Source organism: Puntigrus tetrazona, unplaced genomic scaffold (assembly GCF_018831695.1).
Source record: "Puntigrus tetrazona isolate hp1 unplaced genomic scaffold, ASM1883169v1 S000000644, whole genome shotgun sequence".
NCBI lineage: Eukaryota > Metazoa > Chordata > Actinopteri > Cypriniformes > Cyprinidae > Puntigrus > Puntigrus tetrazona.
Window position 1 is genome coordinate 54,901 of NW_025048265.1, and position 19,350 is coordinate 74,250.

At 41.1% G+C, this 19,350-nt stretch overlaps 1 protein-coding gene and 3 pseudogenes across 1 annotated transcript; 1 reads left to right on the forward strand and 3 right to left on the reverse strand.

The window, feature by feature from the left end:
* Positions 1-4,154: 4,154 nt before the first annotated feature.
* LOC122334784 lies at positions 4,155-6,414 on the reverse strand (annotated as a pseudogene).
* A 1,747-nt stretch (positions 6,415-8,161) lies between these two features.
* On the reverse strand, positions 8,162-9,463 carry LOC122334785 (annotated as a pseudogene).
* A 5,657-nt stretch (positions 9,464-15,120) lies between these two features.
* Positions 15,121-17,025, forward strand: LOC122334776. The gene is made up of 2 exons (XM_043232693.1): positions 15,121-16,866; positions 16,969-17,025. Exon 1 carries the CDS (start codon positions 15,535-15,537, stop codon positions 16,519-16,521), a length of 987 nt encoding a protein of 328 aa, XP_043088628.1. The 5' UTR covers positions 15,121-15,534; the 3' UTR covers positions 16,522-16,866; positions 16,969-17,025.
* Positions 17,026-17,769: 744 nt separating this feature from the next.
* Positions 17,770-18,958, reverse strand: LOC122334792 (annotated as a pseudogene).
* Positions 18,959-19,350: the final 392 nt, after the last annotated feature.

Here is a 19,350-nt window from a genome sequence, read left to right on the forward strand (position 1 = left end):
TTCTGATCATTGATCAAATCATATACATAAAGTGCTTTTTTGTGGAAAGTGATCTAATATTTAGCGAGCCAAGTTTTATCGCTTTGCTTATTTGAATTATAGGTAGTTTTAATTTGTTGACATTAATTAAATTATTGCTTTTGATTAGGTTTGGACGTTCTCTGCATATTCTAATTCGGGAACAGACACAGTCTCTATAGTGTGATATCTAGGTGAAAGAGTCTCTGAGAATGTGCTGAGAATTAACTGCCTTCTGTGACGTGAGGCAGCTAGCAGACGGTCGGTTTAGCCGGTCTGTCTGCTTCCTGACCTGGGCACTAGTTGGTCATGTTGGAGCTATAAGACTATATGCCATATTTCTAGATAGAAGAGCGGCACCACCCCAAGAGGATGAAGACCATCTCTTTTCAACAGGTCAGGTCTGCCCCAGAAACTCATCCAATTGTCTATAAAGCCTATGTTGTTCTGGGCGGCACCACTTAGACATCCAGCCATTGAGACCCAGCAATCTGCTGTAAATCTCATCACCCCGGTAAGCAGGAGGGGACCAGAGCATATTACATTGTCCGACATCGTGCTTGCAAATTCACACACCTCTTTAATATTATTTTTAGTGATCTCCGACTGGCGAAGTCGAACATCATTAGCGCCGACGTGAATAACAATCTTACGAAATTTACGCTTAGCATTAGCCAGCACTTTTAAATTTGACAAGATGTCAGACGCTCTGGCTCCCGGTAAGCATTGGACTATGGTGGCTGGTGTCTCTATTTTCACGTTCCAATAATAGAATCGCCAATTACTAGAGCACTTTGATCAGGTTTCTCAGTGGGTGCGCTACTGAGTGGGGAGAACCTGTTTGATGTTCTGATCGGAATGTTTAAAAATGTTTAACTAGTTTTTGTAGGAAATTGACTGTGACTATAGACATATTTTAAAATATGCATATATAATAATACAAACAATGTATTCATTAAAAAAGGCAAAATACAAAAATTACAAAGAAATTAAGGGTACAAATATGAAGTCAAATTTAAAATCAAAAATAAAATTATAGGTCAAATAGACAAGTAATTCATAATAAGCAAAAACTAACACATGAGCACTGAGACCGTATTATGGTAATACTTTTTGTCCTTATCATAATGCAAAATATAAATTCCTGTCAGTATTGTCAATATTGTGAAGTAAAACACAATTGTGAAACTGTTCGGTATAGGTGACAATATCCACATAGAATGTGAATAGCGATCAGTGAAAAAGTTTCATTCAAATTTAGTAATAATAAACTGAATTATATTGTTCTTGTTTTCATTTATGAAGCAAACAGGCCATTACAGTTCACTGTATTTTAACGGGGTCACATAATGCTATTTTAAAGATCATTATTTGGTGTAAGAGAATACGTTTATGTGTTTTTTTCTACAAAGACCCTTGTATTTATACGTAGATGCCTCATTAGCGACTGTTTCTGTGGGCCGCAGTATGTATGCCGTCCACCATATTGTTGCGGCCTTGACTTGGCTTAAAGGTAACGTACATTCTTCCGAGCCGGTGTTTTTAACCTGTTAACCTACTTGCGGAGGTAATGTTGTTACGCACAAAATAGTCATGATTTCCTGTACCCCACTGTGTGAGCGGAAGGCATGAGTGACAAACCGGTGCCCATAGATATTTATTGCTGCGTAATATTCTCACGGTAAGTGCTACCAATACTTAAAATTTGGGGAACCATGTGATGCAGATTAACATCTTTTTTTGTCCTTTATGAGAATCCTCCCTTTCTTTTGTTTCACCCATATAGAAACCACGTGCTTTTGACTTCTCTTTATGCTGCTAAATTATCCTGGTTACAACGCGAAGCTGCCATCAGTAACTCTTAAAGGGGACTGTTCGTGTCTGGTTTGGATGTGGTTTTAATGCCCGCTTGAAATTATGTATTCTTTATTTCTGGGAGTAATGTTCAAGATCACCTCCCTTTCTCCCATTTGTTACACCTGTCTTTTAGTTTGTCTTGTTCCATTTCATTCTGTGAGTTTAGTTGATATTTACTTTTTCTTGATCGAATTGTTTGGTTTAAATTACCTTTTGGATGTAACCTGATTTTGTATTTGATTTAAGTCTTTGTTTTCTTTTCTTTGTGCCCTGTTGGTGCGGCGTGGCTTTAATGTATTGTTTGTTATACTTTGTGGTTAATGTTGTAATTTTGTATTTATTTTGTTTGCTTCATTGCAGGAGCTGGGTCCCACGGGTGGTTGGCTTTTCTCTCCTGGTGGTGGTTCTTCTTGGTATGCTGTGTAACACTGAGTATTTAGTAGTGTGATCTGAGTGCACAGGGGTGTGTGCGTGGAAGTGTGCCATCGTAAAAACCGAACTCCTCTTGCCGCTGGAAGCCTCAGCCCTGCCGGATGTATGTGATTTATTGTAGGACCCAACCTTAGATTATTTCTGTATTTGTATTCTTGTTTTGAAGCGGTGCTTTTTTCTTTTTGCTAAAGCATTTTAAAATTTGTGTATTAATAAAATTTATACTTTTATATGCTACCCAAGTGTCTAGCCTAACTTCATATGAAAAATCAAATTCAAATTCAAATTTTATTTGTCACATACACATACATACATGGTAATGACATGCAGTGAAATGTTCTTTACAACCGTCCAGCATCAAAATAGAAACAAAATTTAAATGTATATATAAATATAAAATATAAAAATATGTATAAAAAGAAGTGTGCAAAGTAGAATATAAAAAAATAAAATAAAATAGAATATAAATATAAAGTATAAGATATAAAGTGTAAAGTGTATAAAGTGTAAGTGTAAAGTGGCTGTGCAATTGTCCAAATGTAAGTGGCGAGTATCTGGGAAAGAGGGGTGAACATGGGAATTCCGGTAATTAGGTGCTGGGTGTTCTCTGGTTCAGACTCAATGGCCTGCGGGAAGAAGCTCCTCCTCATTCTCTCTGTGTTTGCCTTCAGGGAACGAAAGCGCTTTCCTGAACGCAGCAGAGAAAAGAGTCCATTGTTGGGATGGCTGAGGTCTTCCCACGATCTTCCTGGCCCTGGTACAGCACCGCTTGTTGTAGATGTGCTGCAGTACAGGAGCTCAGTGCGGATGGTGCGCTCAGCTGACCGCACCACCTTCTGAAGAGCTCGCCTGTCCTGCATGGTGCTGTTCCCAACCAGGAGGTGATGTTTCCCGCCAGGACACTCTCGATGGTGCAGGTGTAAAAGTTCCTGAGCACCTGAGATGGGAGTCTGAAGTCCCTTGCCGCCTCAGATGGTATAGACGCTGCCGGGCCTTCTTCACCAGGGTGCTGTTGATGTGACAGGACCAAGACAGGTCCTGCGTGATGTGAACACCCAGGTACCGGAAACTGTCCACTCTCTCCACTGGGGTCCCGTCGATCATGATGGGATGGTAAGAGCGCACCTGCTTCGTGCTGAAGTCCACTATTAACTCCTTTGTTTTGCTGACGTTCAGGAGAAGATTGTTCTCCTGACACCATCTCTCCAGGTTGTTGATCTCCTGAAGGTAGGCCATCTCATCGTTGTTGGAGATCAGGCCCACCACGACAGTGTCGCCAGCAAATTTAATGATGGTGGTGGAGTTTGTAGTGGCCACACAGTCATGTGTGTACAGCGAGTACAGCAGGGGGCTCAGAACACAACCCTGAGGGGCTCCAGTGCTGAGAGTGAGGGAGGATGAGGTGTGTTTTCCCAGGGGGATCCGAACCTGTCCAATTATAACTTTGTTCCCAGGGAATAATCCCTAGGTGGCGTAGTCGGATTTCTTTGACTTAAGCGTTACTACTGTTAAAAACTATACCCTTCCGTCACATACTGTAGACAGCTTAAAAAAAAATAATTATATAAATAGTATTATATTTTGAATATTAATTTGTAATAAAATTTCACTTCATTAAACGTTACAAGTACTCATGAAGCTGGTGATATTTCTTACATATTACAATAGGGGCCTACAAAACAATTGAATTATACGAGGTTGGAGTGGTCCAACACAAGTAGTGGTCACTACAGGTCGGAAGAGGGGTTGTGCCAAATGGCAAATAAGACACATATTTTATAACGAGGAATAACAAATCTTCACACACAGAGTATTTTATTTTTTTGTTTATTAACATTTTTTGGGTGTCAAGTCTGGCCCTGGCGCCAGACGCTACTAGAGCTTGCCGGGTCTCGCAAGACGCAAAGACCCGGACGGATGGATGGGCCACTCGTGTCAGCCCACCAGACACTACGCTGACTGCAGGGCACTTCCTGTGTGGCCGTGAGAGGGTGCTCTTGTCTCCACGACTTTGGGATGACCTACGACAAAAACAGAAAAAAAAAATCAGGTTTATTGATCATTAGACAGCAAACGAAACAACTAACAAAGAGTAAAAGCAATTTGAGTTATCTCAATGATGTATGTTGATCATATATAGGTACGTTAAACCAGTCGTGGAGAAGGAGTCTGTCAAGAGGCATTCTCTCCTCGGGGTTGGGATGCAGGCAGGCGTTGATCAAATGGCTGCATTCTGTTCAGAAAGAAGAGAGAGACGTTTGACTGCTATCTTAAACTTCCTTTACAACAACTCACCTGCTTGCAAAAATAATCTAGAGGAAGACGGACACTTGGCTCAGATGGCACTTTTTCGTGCTTTTCATGCGATATAGAATTACTGTTGGCTTTGTTTGCGAAGGTCTGACCTTTGACAAGCTGGGCAGATACTACAGCCAGTTCTTGATCTTGTCCAGATCGGTGTGGTCTGGATAATAGCCGCAGACCAAAGTGTACAAAACTACCCCCAGTGAAAACACTGTTGCTGGCCGTCCGTGGTACTTGCCCGTCTCTGAATATTCAGGGGGGCAGTATTCCTCTGTACCTGGAGGAAAGACATTTGTACGTTTATACCGGCAGGGCATGTTTTCTCTTCACCGTTAGCATGTGCAACATGACAAGTTGGTCTGACCACTCACGAAAGTTAAAAATACTGCAGAAAATCTCAGGCACCCTGATAATACATACCACTAAAGGTGCTGTACGGCATTTCATGCAGCAGGTCCCCGCAGCCGAAATCAATCAGAGTCACGTCCAGGTTGTCTGTGTTAACTAACAAGTTCTCCAGTTTGATGTCTCTATGAAGAACTCCGCGGCTGCAGCATTTGTCAGCAGCCTCGACGACCTGCTGCATCACGCGTGCCGTGCAAAGTTTTCGCCTAAGATGCCTCCACAGCGCTCCAAGTAGTCAAAGAGATTCTCACAGGGCGAGGGGCACTGCAAGACCATAACATAATGGTCTGGAAACTCCTGCCAGTCCAGCAGCTCAATGATGTGGGGTGAGCTGGGACCCTTATTGGCAAGGACGGTCAGGCCGATTTCCAGGGGAACGGGTTCGGCGTGATCAGGCTAGCGGAAAGACAGTTTTTAAATACAGAAATGATTTGCCTGTCTATGATTAAAACAGAGACTGTGAGGAGATAACAGAGAGAGTGCAGTCTACTTACAATGTTGATATATTTCATGTTTTCTGTTTTTTTGACAAATTTCAGTGCCACCTGATCAACAAAACAAATGATTAGTTGTACACTATGTACACAAAACGAAAGAATAATTTATCGGGTATATGTTTTTAAAATTACCGGAAAGCCATCCTTGCATCGCACTCCCTTGTAAACAGCACCGAATCCTCCTTCACCCAGTTTAGCACCGATGCTGTAGTTCAAGTAGATATCTATAAAGAAACATTAACATTTTTTCACATTCTCATGTATGAGTAGTTTTTTTAAATGTTAATGGAGGAACCGTATGGAATATTTGTATTGATCTCTGCGAAACGTAAACAGCCTGAATGTTCATGTCTGCGTTATATATCAAGCAGCCATAAAATATGTGTGTATGTTTTGGGTTATGGCAATAAACCCACTCTCACTGCTCGTGGCCACTTCACTGTCCTGTTGTTCTGTCAACTGGGACTTAATCTCTCCTTCGGACAGATTATTTTCCACACACTCCTCCTGAAGATGCTCCTTCCTCGGCTGCTCTTCAGAAGAGGGGAGGACTTTAGAGCTCGGAGCTTCCTGATAAACATCACATGTGATGTTCTGCAGAGAAATCTGATCTAAGGAGAGGATCGGAAATGACAAAAGACTGAACGATCGCAAAAACAATACTTGAATAAATCATAAGAGCAGCATTAAGACACTTTTTGATTCACAGAGCTCCGATTCTATGCACATTTAGGTGACGTTGATGTGATTTACCATCAGAGCACCTAGAAGATCCAGCCTGCTCCAGCTTCTCGCTTTGCTCCACTTTCTCATCCTGAGCTTTCTCACTCTTCCCAGCTCTTGGGCGAGAGAAGTGGAAACAGGCCAACCTCTTCCAAAACCTCCATTTTTTTTTCCTCATCACCTTCTTCTTCTCACTCATCACCCTATCTCCTCCATCTTCCTCAACAGTACCAGCACGCTGATGAGGATTTGGCATGTTGGACTGAAGTGGTGCACTTAGATGGGAATTGTACACACACTCACTCTCTACCTTTCTTTAAACAAGAGTTTTGCTGACCCATGATGGCACTAACACACTGCTGTCTCTCCAAACTACCCACAAAAGTAATATTGAGTTTGACACTTTTACATGCTCCAACATTCCATAAGAGAATTCTGAATGTGACATCATAAGAGAACGGAACAGCAAAGAATCTTGCATGGAGTCTGGTTGCCTGGTTGCCATTTGTATTATTCGATGTTTGTATCTAATGATATGAGCAAATAAAATATTCACAAAAAGACTATTGCCAAATCTTGTTTAACTACTGTACACAGCTAAAAAAAGAGATAATTATGTAAATAATATTATATTTTGAATATTAATATTTGTAATACAATTTCACCAATTCATTAAACGTTACAAGTACTCATGAAGCTGATGATATTTCTCTGCATTCCTGGAAGTACAATACAAAGCCTCTGCTTAAATAAAAATAATAATAATAAAAACAACAATGAAACTATTTTGTCTTAAAACCTTTTATTTCATGAAATGCAGTCCATGCATATCGTTTACGGAGGGGATGTATATTCATGTATATTATTTTGGGTTTCTCTAAACAAGAGTCTTTACAATACTGTGATAATTTTACACTTTTGAATAGCTATTTTCTATTCTCTCTTTGGCTTTTGGCTATTCGAGTTTTCCCTTTAATGTTTGTGTTTTCTCTCACTTCCAAAGGAGGGCGTGTAGACAGCTTATGGTTCATGGGGAGGATACCAATGCAGGGGTCCAGTAGGATTGACTTGTTGGGGAAAAAGCAGCTTAAGTAAGTTCTAGTTAATAAACCATTTTGAATGTCCTGAATATTTGTAAGCTATGCAATCAGCCATGATTTTGAGATGGTGCGACATTCAGCCTGGAAGACAGTAACAAAAACTATATATTGTTAATTGAGTTTAATGTTCTGCTAATCCTGAAGAACGTGATTAACCGGTTCGTATGTATTTAATCAGGGATGGAACTAAATTCTACAACCACAGCAGAACTCAAGTTTGACCAAAAACAAACAAACAACAAACATTTTCTGACTGCCATCTTGTACAATAAGGGCCTACAAAATAATTGAATTATACGAGGTTGGAGTGGTCCAACACAAGTAGTGGTCACGATATTCGATATTTGTATCTAATGACATGAGCAAATAAAATATTCACAAAAGACTATTGCCGAAATCTTGTTTAACTACTGTAGACAGCTTAAAAAAGATAATTATATAAATAGTATTATATTTTGAATATTAATATTTGTAGTAAAATTTCACTTCATTAAACGTTACAAGTACTCATGAAGCTGGTGATATTTCTTACATATTACAATAGGGGCCTACAAAACAATTGAATTATACGAGGTTGGAGTGGTCCAACACAAGTAGTGGTCACTACAGGTCGGAAGAGGGGTTGTGTCAAATGGCAAATAAGACACATATTTTTATAACGAGGAATAACAAATCTTCACACACAGAGTATTTTATTTTATTTTTGTTTATTAACATTTTTTTGGGTGTCAAGCCCTGGCGCCAGACGCTACTAGAGCTTGCCGGTCTCGCAAGATGCAAAGACCCGGACGGATGGATGGGCCACTCGTGTCAGCCCACCAGACACTACGCTGACTGCAGGGCACTTCCTGTGTGGCCGTGAGCAGGGTGCTCTTGTCTCCACGACTTTGGGATGACCTACGACAAAAACACAGAAAAAAAAAAAAATCAGGTTTATTGATCATTAGACAGCAAACGAAAACAACTAACAAAGAGTAAAAGCAATTTGAGTTATCTCAATGATGTATGTTGATCATATATAGGTACGTTAAACCAGTCGTGGAGTAGGAGTCTGTCAAGAGGCATTCTCTCCTCGGGGTTGGGATGCAGGCAGGCGTTGATCAAATGGCTGCATTCTGTTCAGAAAGAAGAGAGAGACGTTTGACTGCTATCTTAAACTTCCTTTACAACAACTCACCTGCTTGCAAAAATAATCTAGAGGAAGACGGACACTTGGCTCAGATGGCACTTTTTCGTGCTTTTCTGCGATATAGAATTACTGTTGGCTTTGTTTGCGAAGGTCTGACCTTTTGACAAGCTGGGCAGATACCACAGCCAGTTCTTGATCTTGTCCAGATCGGTGTGGTCTGGATAATAGCCGCAGACCAAAGTGTACAAAACTACCCCCAGTGAAAACACTGTTGCTGGCCGTCCGCTGTACTTGCCCGCCTCTGAATATTCAGGGGGCAGTATTCCTCTGTACCTGGAGGAAAGATATTTGTACGTTTATACCGGCAGGGCATGTTTTCTCTTCACCGTTAGCATGTGCAACATGACAAGTTGGTCTGACCACTCACGAAAGTTAAAAATACTGCAGAAAATCTCAGGCACCCTGATAATACATACCACTAAAGGTGCTGTACGGCATTTCATGCAGCAGGTCCCCGCAGCCGAAATCAATCAGAGTCACGTCCAGCTTGTCTGTGTTAACTAACAAGTTCTCCAGTTTGATGTCTCTATGAAGAACTCCGCGGCTGCAGCATTTGTCAGCAGCCTCGACGACCTGCTGCATCACGCGTGCGTGCAAAGTTTTCGCCTAAGATGCCTCCACAGCGCTCCAAGTAGTCAAAGAGATTCTCACAGGGCGAGGGGCACTGCAAGACCATAACATAATGGTCTGAAAACTCCTGCCAGTCCAGCAGCTCAATGATGTGGGGTGAGCTGGGACCCTTATTGGCAAGGATGGTCAGGCCGATTTCCAGGGAACGGGTTCGGCGTGATCAGGCTAGCGGAAAGACAGTTTTTAAATACAGAAATGATTTGCCTGTCTATGATTAAAACAGAGACTGTGAGGAGATAACAGAGAGAGTGCAGTCTACTTACAATGTTGATATATTTCATGTTTTCTGTTTTTTTGACAAATTTCAGTGCCACCTGATCAACAAAACAAATGATTAGTTGTACACTATGTACACAAAACGAAAGAATAATTTATCGGGTATATGTTTTTAAAAATTACCGAAAGCCATCCTTGCATCGCACTCCCTTGTAAACAGCACCGAATCCTCCTTCACCCAGTTTAGCACCGATGCTGTAGTTCAAATAGATATCTATAAAGAAACATTAACATTTTTTTCACATTCTCATGTATGAGTAGTTTTTTTAAATGTTAATGGAGAAACCGTATGAAATATTTGTATTGATCTCTGCGAAACGTAAACAGCCTGAATGTTCATGTCTGCGTTATATATCAAGCAGCCATAAAATATGTGTGTATGTTTTGGGTTATGGCAATAAACCCACTCTCACTGCTCGTGGCCACTTCACTGTCCTGTTGTTCTGATTAACCGGTTCGTATGTATTTAATCAGGGATGGAACTAAATTCTACAACCACAGCAGAACTCAAGTTTGACCAAAAAACAAACAAACAACAAACATTTTCTGACTGCCATCTTGTACAATAAGGGCCTACAAAATAATTGTGTAACAGGCTTTAATAAGAGTTAATTTTAATTTATTTTGTTTGGTGTTGCCTTTGTAATATTTAATGTTTAATGACCAAATTATTCTCGTTGTTTATGGGGACTTTATTTTGAACAAAATCAGCTTTTCAAAACGCACGACGCTAAAGAAAAGGGGAATGGGAGAGTGAACGCTTCATGACGGCTTAAAACTCCTTCACGAAAGGGATGTAACAAGTTTATTTAGCAACCTCCGAAAGGCATAAGGTTTGTGTTTTTTATACGCTGTTGATTAAATACAAGTGTTTTTGTCAGCATCGCTGAATATGTCAGGTAATGTTGATATACGTTTTGTATCACTTTGTTCAGCTCTTACGGTGATTTCTGAAGACGAAAGGGAACAGAAATAAAAGTCTGGAAACATCAGTAAAAGTTTCGCCATCATTCGACGGGTCCGCTACAGTAAGAGCTTTACCTTCGCTGATTCAGATCCTCGCCGCACGTGCTGACAGACGGATTCAACGTGACTAAAGGAAAATGGATGGCAGTACGTCAGAATCAGCGTGATGGTCTACGGAGCTGCGACGCTGTGCTGTAGTCGGCAAGTTAAGTATGGAAATTGATACAGAAGAACAAATAACTGGAAGCCTGCTTCAGACAGAGACAGAAAAGGAAAGGGATCTAAATGGTGCAGATAAAGATAAAATTGCTGCAGAACGCCAGTGTCATGTGCAAGACAGTGCAGAACTCCCTCGACGTTCGAACGTACTTGTATGCCTACGGAGAAAATGCTTGCTTATCAGAAAGATGAATGCTGTAAGAAAGAAAAAAGGTTAATAACTTTGTATGAGCAATGGAAGTTAGATGCCCGTAAAGCAAGACAGACCTTAAAAACAGACATAACTGATAAGCAACTGGCTGAAATTGCTGACTCTCTTGAGGATAAAAGGAACTGTATTCTGAAACTTTTCAGTGACATAAGACAATATGTTACACCTGCTGCTGATTTAAGACGTAAAATTGATGCATGTGAAGCTGTGACCAATGATATCATCAAATTTGTGTATGACAGAATGACAACTGTAGATGGCGAGTTTGATGCAGAGAGAGAAAAAGTTCGTCTAAGTGAACTAAAAGCACATAGTTATGCTCGCTCTATATATGGTTCAACTGCTTTCAAAATGAGTGTCAGCATGCACTCTGGATCTTCTTGTTCTGCAAGCAAACGTGCAGATGCTGCAGCAGAGCTGGCTGCAAAAGAGGTTGAATACAAGATGATGGAAACGGAAAGACAACAAAAGGAAAGAATAAGAACCTTAGAAGAGCAACTCAGAAGAGAGTTAGAAACTCAAAAGTTTGAGCTAGAACGGCTGCAGGTAGAAAAGGATATTGAAGTTGCTCAAAGCAGAGTAAAATCCTATGATGAAGAAATAAAACAAGAGACAAGAAGTGAGTCAACACAGAATAAACAAGAAGAGCAGAGAAACAAAATGTTACATCAGCAAAGCAATGTTGTACAGTCAACACCTCTCAGTGAAGTAACTCATCTTGCTCAAGCAGTTCAGGACAGTATAGCCATTAACAGGTTACCCATACCTGAACCCGCAGTGTTCAGCGGAGACCCAATTCAGTTTGTAAACTGGAAAGCGTCATTAATAGATAGAAAGGGCATCCCAGCAGCTGATAAACTCTATTATGTAAAAAAGTATGTGAGTGGCTCAGCACACAAATATCTTGAGGGCACCTTTTTTCGAAATGACGAAGAAGCCTATAAAGATGCTTGGGACAGACTAAACCAAAGATACGGCCAACCCTTTGTCATTCAAAGAGCGTTTCGGGATAAACTTTCCAAGTGGCCGAAAATACAATCCAAAGATGCAGAAAGTCTGAGAACATTTGCAGACTTCCTTAATGCCTGTTTGCAAGCCATACCTCATGTTAAAGGTCTGGAAATATTAAACGATTGTGAAGAGAACCAAAAGCTCATACAGAAACTTCCAGATTGGGCAGCTTCCAGATGGAACCGTCAGGTCACTACAGCCCTCATGGATGGAAAGGAGTTTCCAAGCTTTCATGACTTTGTCAATTTCATGTCAGCAGAAGCAGAAATCATGTGTAATCCCATCACTTCATTGCATGCTCTTCAATTCTCGTGAGTTACCTCAAGACAGAAGGATCTCAAAGGAAATCAAAAGAAACAAAGCAATTGTCTTTAAGACTGATACAATTGTAAACAATGACAGACAAACAGCAGTTAAAGAACAGTTAAAAGCACAGTGCATGTTGTGTGAAGATGACAAACATCAGCTTCATAAGTGCCTGAAATTCATGGAGAGGTCTTTAAAGGACAGAAGGGCCTATGTGAAAGATAACAAACTCTGTTATGGTGTGTTTAAAACCAGGCCACTGTGCAAAGGAATGTCGTCGCGACACACGTGTAATGTATGCAAATTCACGACATCCCACATGTCTTCATGATTACAGTTATGACAAAGACGGAAACAGAGAACGACCATTGCCCATGGTAAGCAATGTACATGCACTTGAGTGTGAAACTACAAATGCTATGTCACTTAATATCACCAGTGAAGATCAGTCAGTCATTACATCTATGATTGTACCGTATGGGTGTCGCCAGTTAAAAATCCATCCATTGAACAGTTTGTGTATGCTTTACTAGACACACAGAGTGACACTACTTTCATTGATGAAGAAGTTAGTAATACGCTACAAACGGACAGTCACCCAGTGAAACTCAAATTAACCACAATGATTGGAGACAACATGATCATTAAGAGTAAAAGAGTATCTGGTCTTCGTGTCAGAGGTTACAATTCATCAGTACATATCAGTCTTCCTCCAGTTTATACAAAGGAGTGTATACCTGTTAATCGTGATCACATACCAACACAGGATAAAGCTGAGAACTGGAGTCATCTGAAGATAATTGCAGACAAAATGCCACCACTTCTTAGTTGTGAAGTAGGTTTACTGATCGGCTACAACTGCCCCAGAATGCTAGCTCCCAAGCAAGTCATACTAGGTAAGGATGAGGAACCATATGCTATTCTAACAGACTTAGGATGGAGTATTGTGGGCTGCTCAGCACCAAACATTAATGGATCGGTTGGATTCAGTGTTTGTCACAGAATAGCTACAAAGGAGATACCAGCTTTGACACCTGTGGATGCAGTTCGGATACTTGAGTCAGACTTTAAGGATGTTACAGCAGATGAAAGGACAGTCTCTCAAGAGGATATCAAGTTTCTAGATAAACTCAAGGAAGGAATAAGGAAAAATGCTCAAGGACATTATGAAATGCCTCTTCCATTTAAACAGAGACCATACTTGCCTGACAACAGAGCGCTTGCAGTCATCAGACTCAATCATTTGAACAAGAAGTTCTGTAAAAATGAGAAGTACAAAACAGACTATGTTACTTATATGAATGACATCATTGAAAGAGGTGACGTAGAAGCAGTGGATGATGATGCAACCGATGGTGAAAAGTGGTACATACCCCATCATGACATCTACCATCCAAAGAAGCCAGATAAGTTACGGGTAGTCTTTGACTGTTCAGCACAATTCAAAGGTACAAGCCTCAATGAACATTTACTAACAGGACCAGACATGATAAACAATCTCACAGGAGTCCTTGTAAGGTTCAGAAGGCATCCAATAGCAGTAACTTGTGACATTGAGAAAATGTTCCACCAGTTCCATGTCCAAGAAAAGGATCGGGATTATCTGCGCTTTTTGTGGTGGAAAGATGGAGATGCAAATTCAGTACTTCAAGATTACCGAATGAAAGTGCATCTGTTTGGTGCAGTGTCTTCGCCCAGTTGCGCGAACTATGGACTAAGATACTTAGCCAATGAACACAGCCAAACACACACATTAGGTGCTCAGTTCATCATTAGAGATTTTTATGTCGATGATGGAGTTACAAGTGCAGAGACAGTAGAAGAGGCCATTCAGTTGACAAAGGAAGCACGGGAGCTGTGTGCAAAGGGTGGTCTTAGACTTCATAAGTTTGTATCAAACAACAACACTGTTTTGCAGAATATACCAGCATCAGAATGCGCTGTAAACTTTGAAACAAAAGATCTCACCTTCAATGACATGCTGCTTGAAAGAGCTTTGGGCATCCATTGGAACATACAGAGTGACAGCTTTAAATTTCATATACCACTAAAGGGTCAACCTACAACACGCCGTGTGGTATACTGTCTACTGTTGCGCCCATATATGATCCTTTGGGCTTTGTAGCTCCGTACGTTCTGAATGGCAAGAGGATTTTGCAAGAAATGTGTCGCCAAGGTACAGGCTGGGATGATCCGCTCTCCCCTGCTCTCAGCCCACGGTGGGAGAGATGGCAGAATGACTTCACAATTTGGGAAATGTGAATATACCACGATGTTATGTACCATCTGAATTCGGCAAGATTGTGAAAACCGAAATGCATAATTTCTCTGATGCAAGTACCTGTGGTTACGGTCAGTGTTCCTATCTGAGAATGATAAATGAGAATGATGAAATTCATTGCACTTTTCTCATTGGCAAAGCCCGGGTCTCTCCTTCAAAGATCATTACTATACCGAGACTAGAGTTAACGGCAGCTGTGGTATCAGTCAGGATGAGCAATATGCTCAGAGAAGAGCTTAACCTCACTAATGTTGACGAATTCTTTTGGACTGACTCAAAGGTGGTTTTGGGTTACATAAATAATGACGCTCGTCGTTTTCACACGTTTGTAGCCAATAGAGTTCAAAAAATACGTCAAAGTACAGAACCTGAACAATGGCTGTATGTCCCAATGGATGAAAATCCAGCAGACATTGCTTCTAGAGGAAGGACAATAAATGAACTGCTCTCATCTAACTGGTTCTCTGGTCCTCATTCTTGTGGGAAAGGGAAATAACAACCTCAGATGTTGTGCTGGATCTCCCAGTAGGAGACCCAGAAGTAAAGAAAATTCAGACATTACAAACAAAGACCACAGAAAGCAAAGATCTTGTGGATCACTTATCCAAGTTCTCTTCTTGGTCTAAAGCTACCAAAGCCATTGCACGTCTTCTGAGATGGATCAAGAGGAATAAAGCAAGTTCACCGCTTTCTGTAAGTGAACAAGAGGATGCTAGATGCTTGATTCTAAGAGGAGTACAAAGGCAAACGTATCAGAAAGAGATTGATCTGTTGAGTCAAGGAAAACAACTTCCAAGTAACAGTAAACTTCATTACTTGGATGCCTTCATAGATGCCAAAGATGGTATGATCAAAGTGGAGGTAGACTAAATCGCTCATCGGACGCTGACTCATTTAAGCATCCACTAATCCTTCCTAAAGAGCATCATGTAACCAAGTTGATAATAGCACACTGTCACGAAACTGTAAAACATCAAGGCAAGGGTTTCACAACAAATGAAATCAGATCGTGTGGCTATTGGATACCTGGAATAAATCGAGCGGTCTCATCTTACATTCGCAACTGTGTAACATGTAGAAGACTGAGAAGACCTGCTGAAGGACAAAGGATGAGCGATCTTCCCTCAGAACGCGTAGAGCCTTCTCCACCTTTTATGTATTGTGGAATGGACTGCTTTGGTCCTTTTGTGACTAAAGAAGGAAGGAAACATCACAAACGGTATGGTCTGCTTCTAACATGTCTGTGTTCAAGAGCTATTCATATAGAAATGTTAGAAGATATGTCCACAGATGCGTTTATTAACAGTCTAAGGTGCTTTATCGCAATTCGAGGCACAGTACGACAGATCAGATGTGACCAAGGTACCAATTTCGTAGGTGCAAAGAATGAACTGAACTTGGCACTGCAGGAGCTCGATCCAGAAAGGCTCTCTACTTTTCTGACCGACAAACAATGTGATTTCGTTTTGAATGCACCCCATTCTAGTCATGCAGGGGGTGTATGGGAACAGCAAATCAAAACTGTAAGGAGTGTTCTTAGTGCTACCATCACCCTTTCAGCAGGCAGGCTAGATGATGCTTCATTGCGCACCTTGCTTTATGAAGCCATGGCAATAATCAATAGTCGACCCCTTACAGTTGACAACCTGAATGACCCCAAGAGCTTAGAACCACTCACACCTAATCATCTGATTACCATGAAATCCACCACAGCCCTACCTCCACCAGGAAAGTTCATAAGAGAGGATGTGTATATGAGGAAGAGATGGAGACGTGTGCAGTATCTTACTGAACAGTTTTGGAGCAGATGGAAAAAAGAGTATCTCCACAACATCGCTGCTCGACAATGCTGGCATGCTCCAAAAAGGAACTTTCAAATTGGTGACATAGTCATGGATATCGATGAAACCTTACCAAGGAGTGAATGGAGGCTTGGAAGGATTACTGAGACTGTTCTGAGTTCGGATGGACTGGTAAGAAAGGCCAAAATAGCACTTGGTGACAAAGGACTAAACAAGAAAGGAGAACGAGTTCATAAAACCTCAATAGTAGAAAGGCCAGCTCAGAAGTTGGTCTTATTATTGGAAGCGGAGTGAATGCATCTTCAAAAGGACTTTATTGCACTTGATGCACACAAGAGTTATAAGTGAAATTAGTCATGTTTGAGAAACATTGATAATTTGGTGGGAGTGTAACAGGCTTTAATAAGAGTTAATTTTAATTTATTTTGTTTGGTGTTGCCTTTGTAATATTTAATGTTTAATGACCAAATTATTTTCGTTGTTTATGGGGGACTTTTATTTTGAAACAAAATCAGCTTTTCACAACGCACGACGCTAAAGAAAAGGGGAATGGGAGAGTGAACGCTTCATGACGGCTTAAAACTCGTTCACGAAAGGGATGTAACAAGTTTATTTAGCAACCCCCCGAAAAGGCATAAGGTTTGTGTTTTTTATACGCTGTTGATTAAATACAAGTGTTTTTGTCAGCATCGCTGAATATGTCAGGTAATGTTGATATACGTTTTGTATCACTTTGTTCAGCTCTTACGGTGATTTCTGAAGACGAAAGGGAACAGAAATAAAAGTCTGGAAACATCAGTAAAAGTTTCGGCCATCATTCGGACGGGGTCCGCTACAAATTGAATTATACGAGGTTGGAGTGGTCCAACACAAGTAGTGGTCACGATATTCAATATTTGTATCTAATGACATGAGCAAATAAAATATTCACAAAAAGACTATTGCCAAAATCTTGTTTAACTACTGTAGACAGCTTAAAAAAAGATAATTATATAAATAGTATTATATTTTGAATATTAATATTTGTAATAAAATAAAGTATAAAAGTACTCATGAAGCTGGTGATATTTCTTACATATTACAGTAGGGGCCTACAAAACAATTGAATTATACGAGGTTGGAGTGGTCCAACACAAGTAGTGGTCACTACAGTACAGTAGTACTCAAAAAATATAATTTTATTTATTTTAGTTAATAATTATTTTGTTTTACAAAATATTTTAGTGATATGCATTCTGTGCATCTGTCAACACATACTGGATAGATTTGACCTTTTGTTTTTTCTTTATAATTTTTCTAATTTCTGGGTGCTTTTCCCTGACCTAATTGTAAAGCACATTATGCTGCTTTAAATACAAAACAAAATCAAATTATTTATTTACACAATTAATATACATATATACAATTATATTTAGCTTCTATCTGATCCCATCAGAGCTCGGGTTTCAGCTGGCGCTGCATGTTCAGCTCCTCCAGCATCTACACAGAGCTCCTCACAGACTGAAGAAGAGGAGAGAAAGCTGATGTTCTTCTCCTCTTTTGGTGCCCAGAGGAAGCTGTTCTCTACAGTTTCTGTGTCAGTACAAATCATTCAAGCCATTTATCTAGACTGATCCTGACCATACAACCCAACCAAAGACCGCAGTGATTGTGATTTCTGTAAAGTCATTGTCCACCTGTTCAGTTTAACCAGGGGTGGAGCTCAGTGTCATCTAAAGTGGGCCGATCTGCCGCCTCTGCACTGAGACACCAGCTGATCAACTGACGGCACTCTGTTACACACAACACAGCACTTGTGTTCAGCAACACAAAACAACAAACGTCACAGGATTTGTGTCTCTTGCCTGTAGACAGCTTTCGAGAAGCGCAGTATGCTTTGGAGGTGACTCTCCGTGTGACTCTGAAGGGCAACCACCCGCACAGGATTTTATAGAGAGTCACCCCGACTGACCAAACAGTAGCCGGTCCTGCATGATAGCGACGCTGACCGAACCATTCAGGAGGGGCGTACTGAAGAGTGCCTGAGAGACACAGCAACAACAGAAAGACTCCAGTCCAAAATATCTTTCAACGGTTTCTCTTTGTTTGATCATCATCTACGTACAAACACATCCACAGAGTGATGTAGAGAGATCTTTCCTGCTGTAACGATAAAACTACCTGAAAACCACCTGTAGGCGAGTCCTTTACTAGGTCTCCACAGCCAAAGTCCAGCAGCTTGACTTCATGTGAGTCCGTGGAAATCAGCAGGTTCTGGGGCTTGACGTCCCGGTGCAGGACTCACGGCTCTCGCAGTGTTTCAACGCGCTGATGAGCTGCAGCAGCACTTTCTTGGCCAGGCTCTCATCCAGGTAGCCGTTCTCCTCACAGAAACTCTGGAGATCTTGGCAAGGAACGGGACGCTCCAGGATCATGATGTATTGAGCGGGACTGTCAAACCACTCCACGAGCTGCAGGACATTGGGGCAGGCAGGAGCTGAATTCACCAGAGTCATCAATGCCACCTCCAGCGGCAGCCGGCCATGTCCTTCCTGCAGGGACAAATGCTGCGTTATATCCAGATGTGTTCAAACCAATGAGAAACAGAACAGATTCACTCACAACTTTCAGTCTCCTCTGCGGCGTGACTTTAGAGACATATTTGATGGCAACCTGTAGACAGAACAAGCTCCTGTATAACATATACTGATCTCAATTCTTAGGCTTCTTGAATGAATAACAGAAGGAAATGTCTTACTGGCAGTCCATCAGATCTGCGTGTCCCAGCAAACACAGAGCCGAATCCACCTCTTCCCAGCAATGAACCCTCCACATATGTTCCTGTAACATAAGATCACAAGAAATGTCTGCGAGAGAAAACACGTTGTAGTATCTAAAACTGTTCAGTAACAAGTCTTCTCATAATCTGAGCCTGATTTCGTTAATGTAAGTCTATTCTGACCTCTGCGCAAGAGCGCGTTGGCAGGTCTTCTGCATGAGGTGGATGGACGCTGATCTCCCTGACTGCCGCTCTGCCACTTCCTCTTCCTGTTAGTCTGATCCGCTGACACAGAAACGGCCAACTCAGAAGGTAGAGGTGCTATATAGCCAGGCAGCTCTTGACTCGGTGTCTGGGTTTGGTTT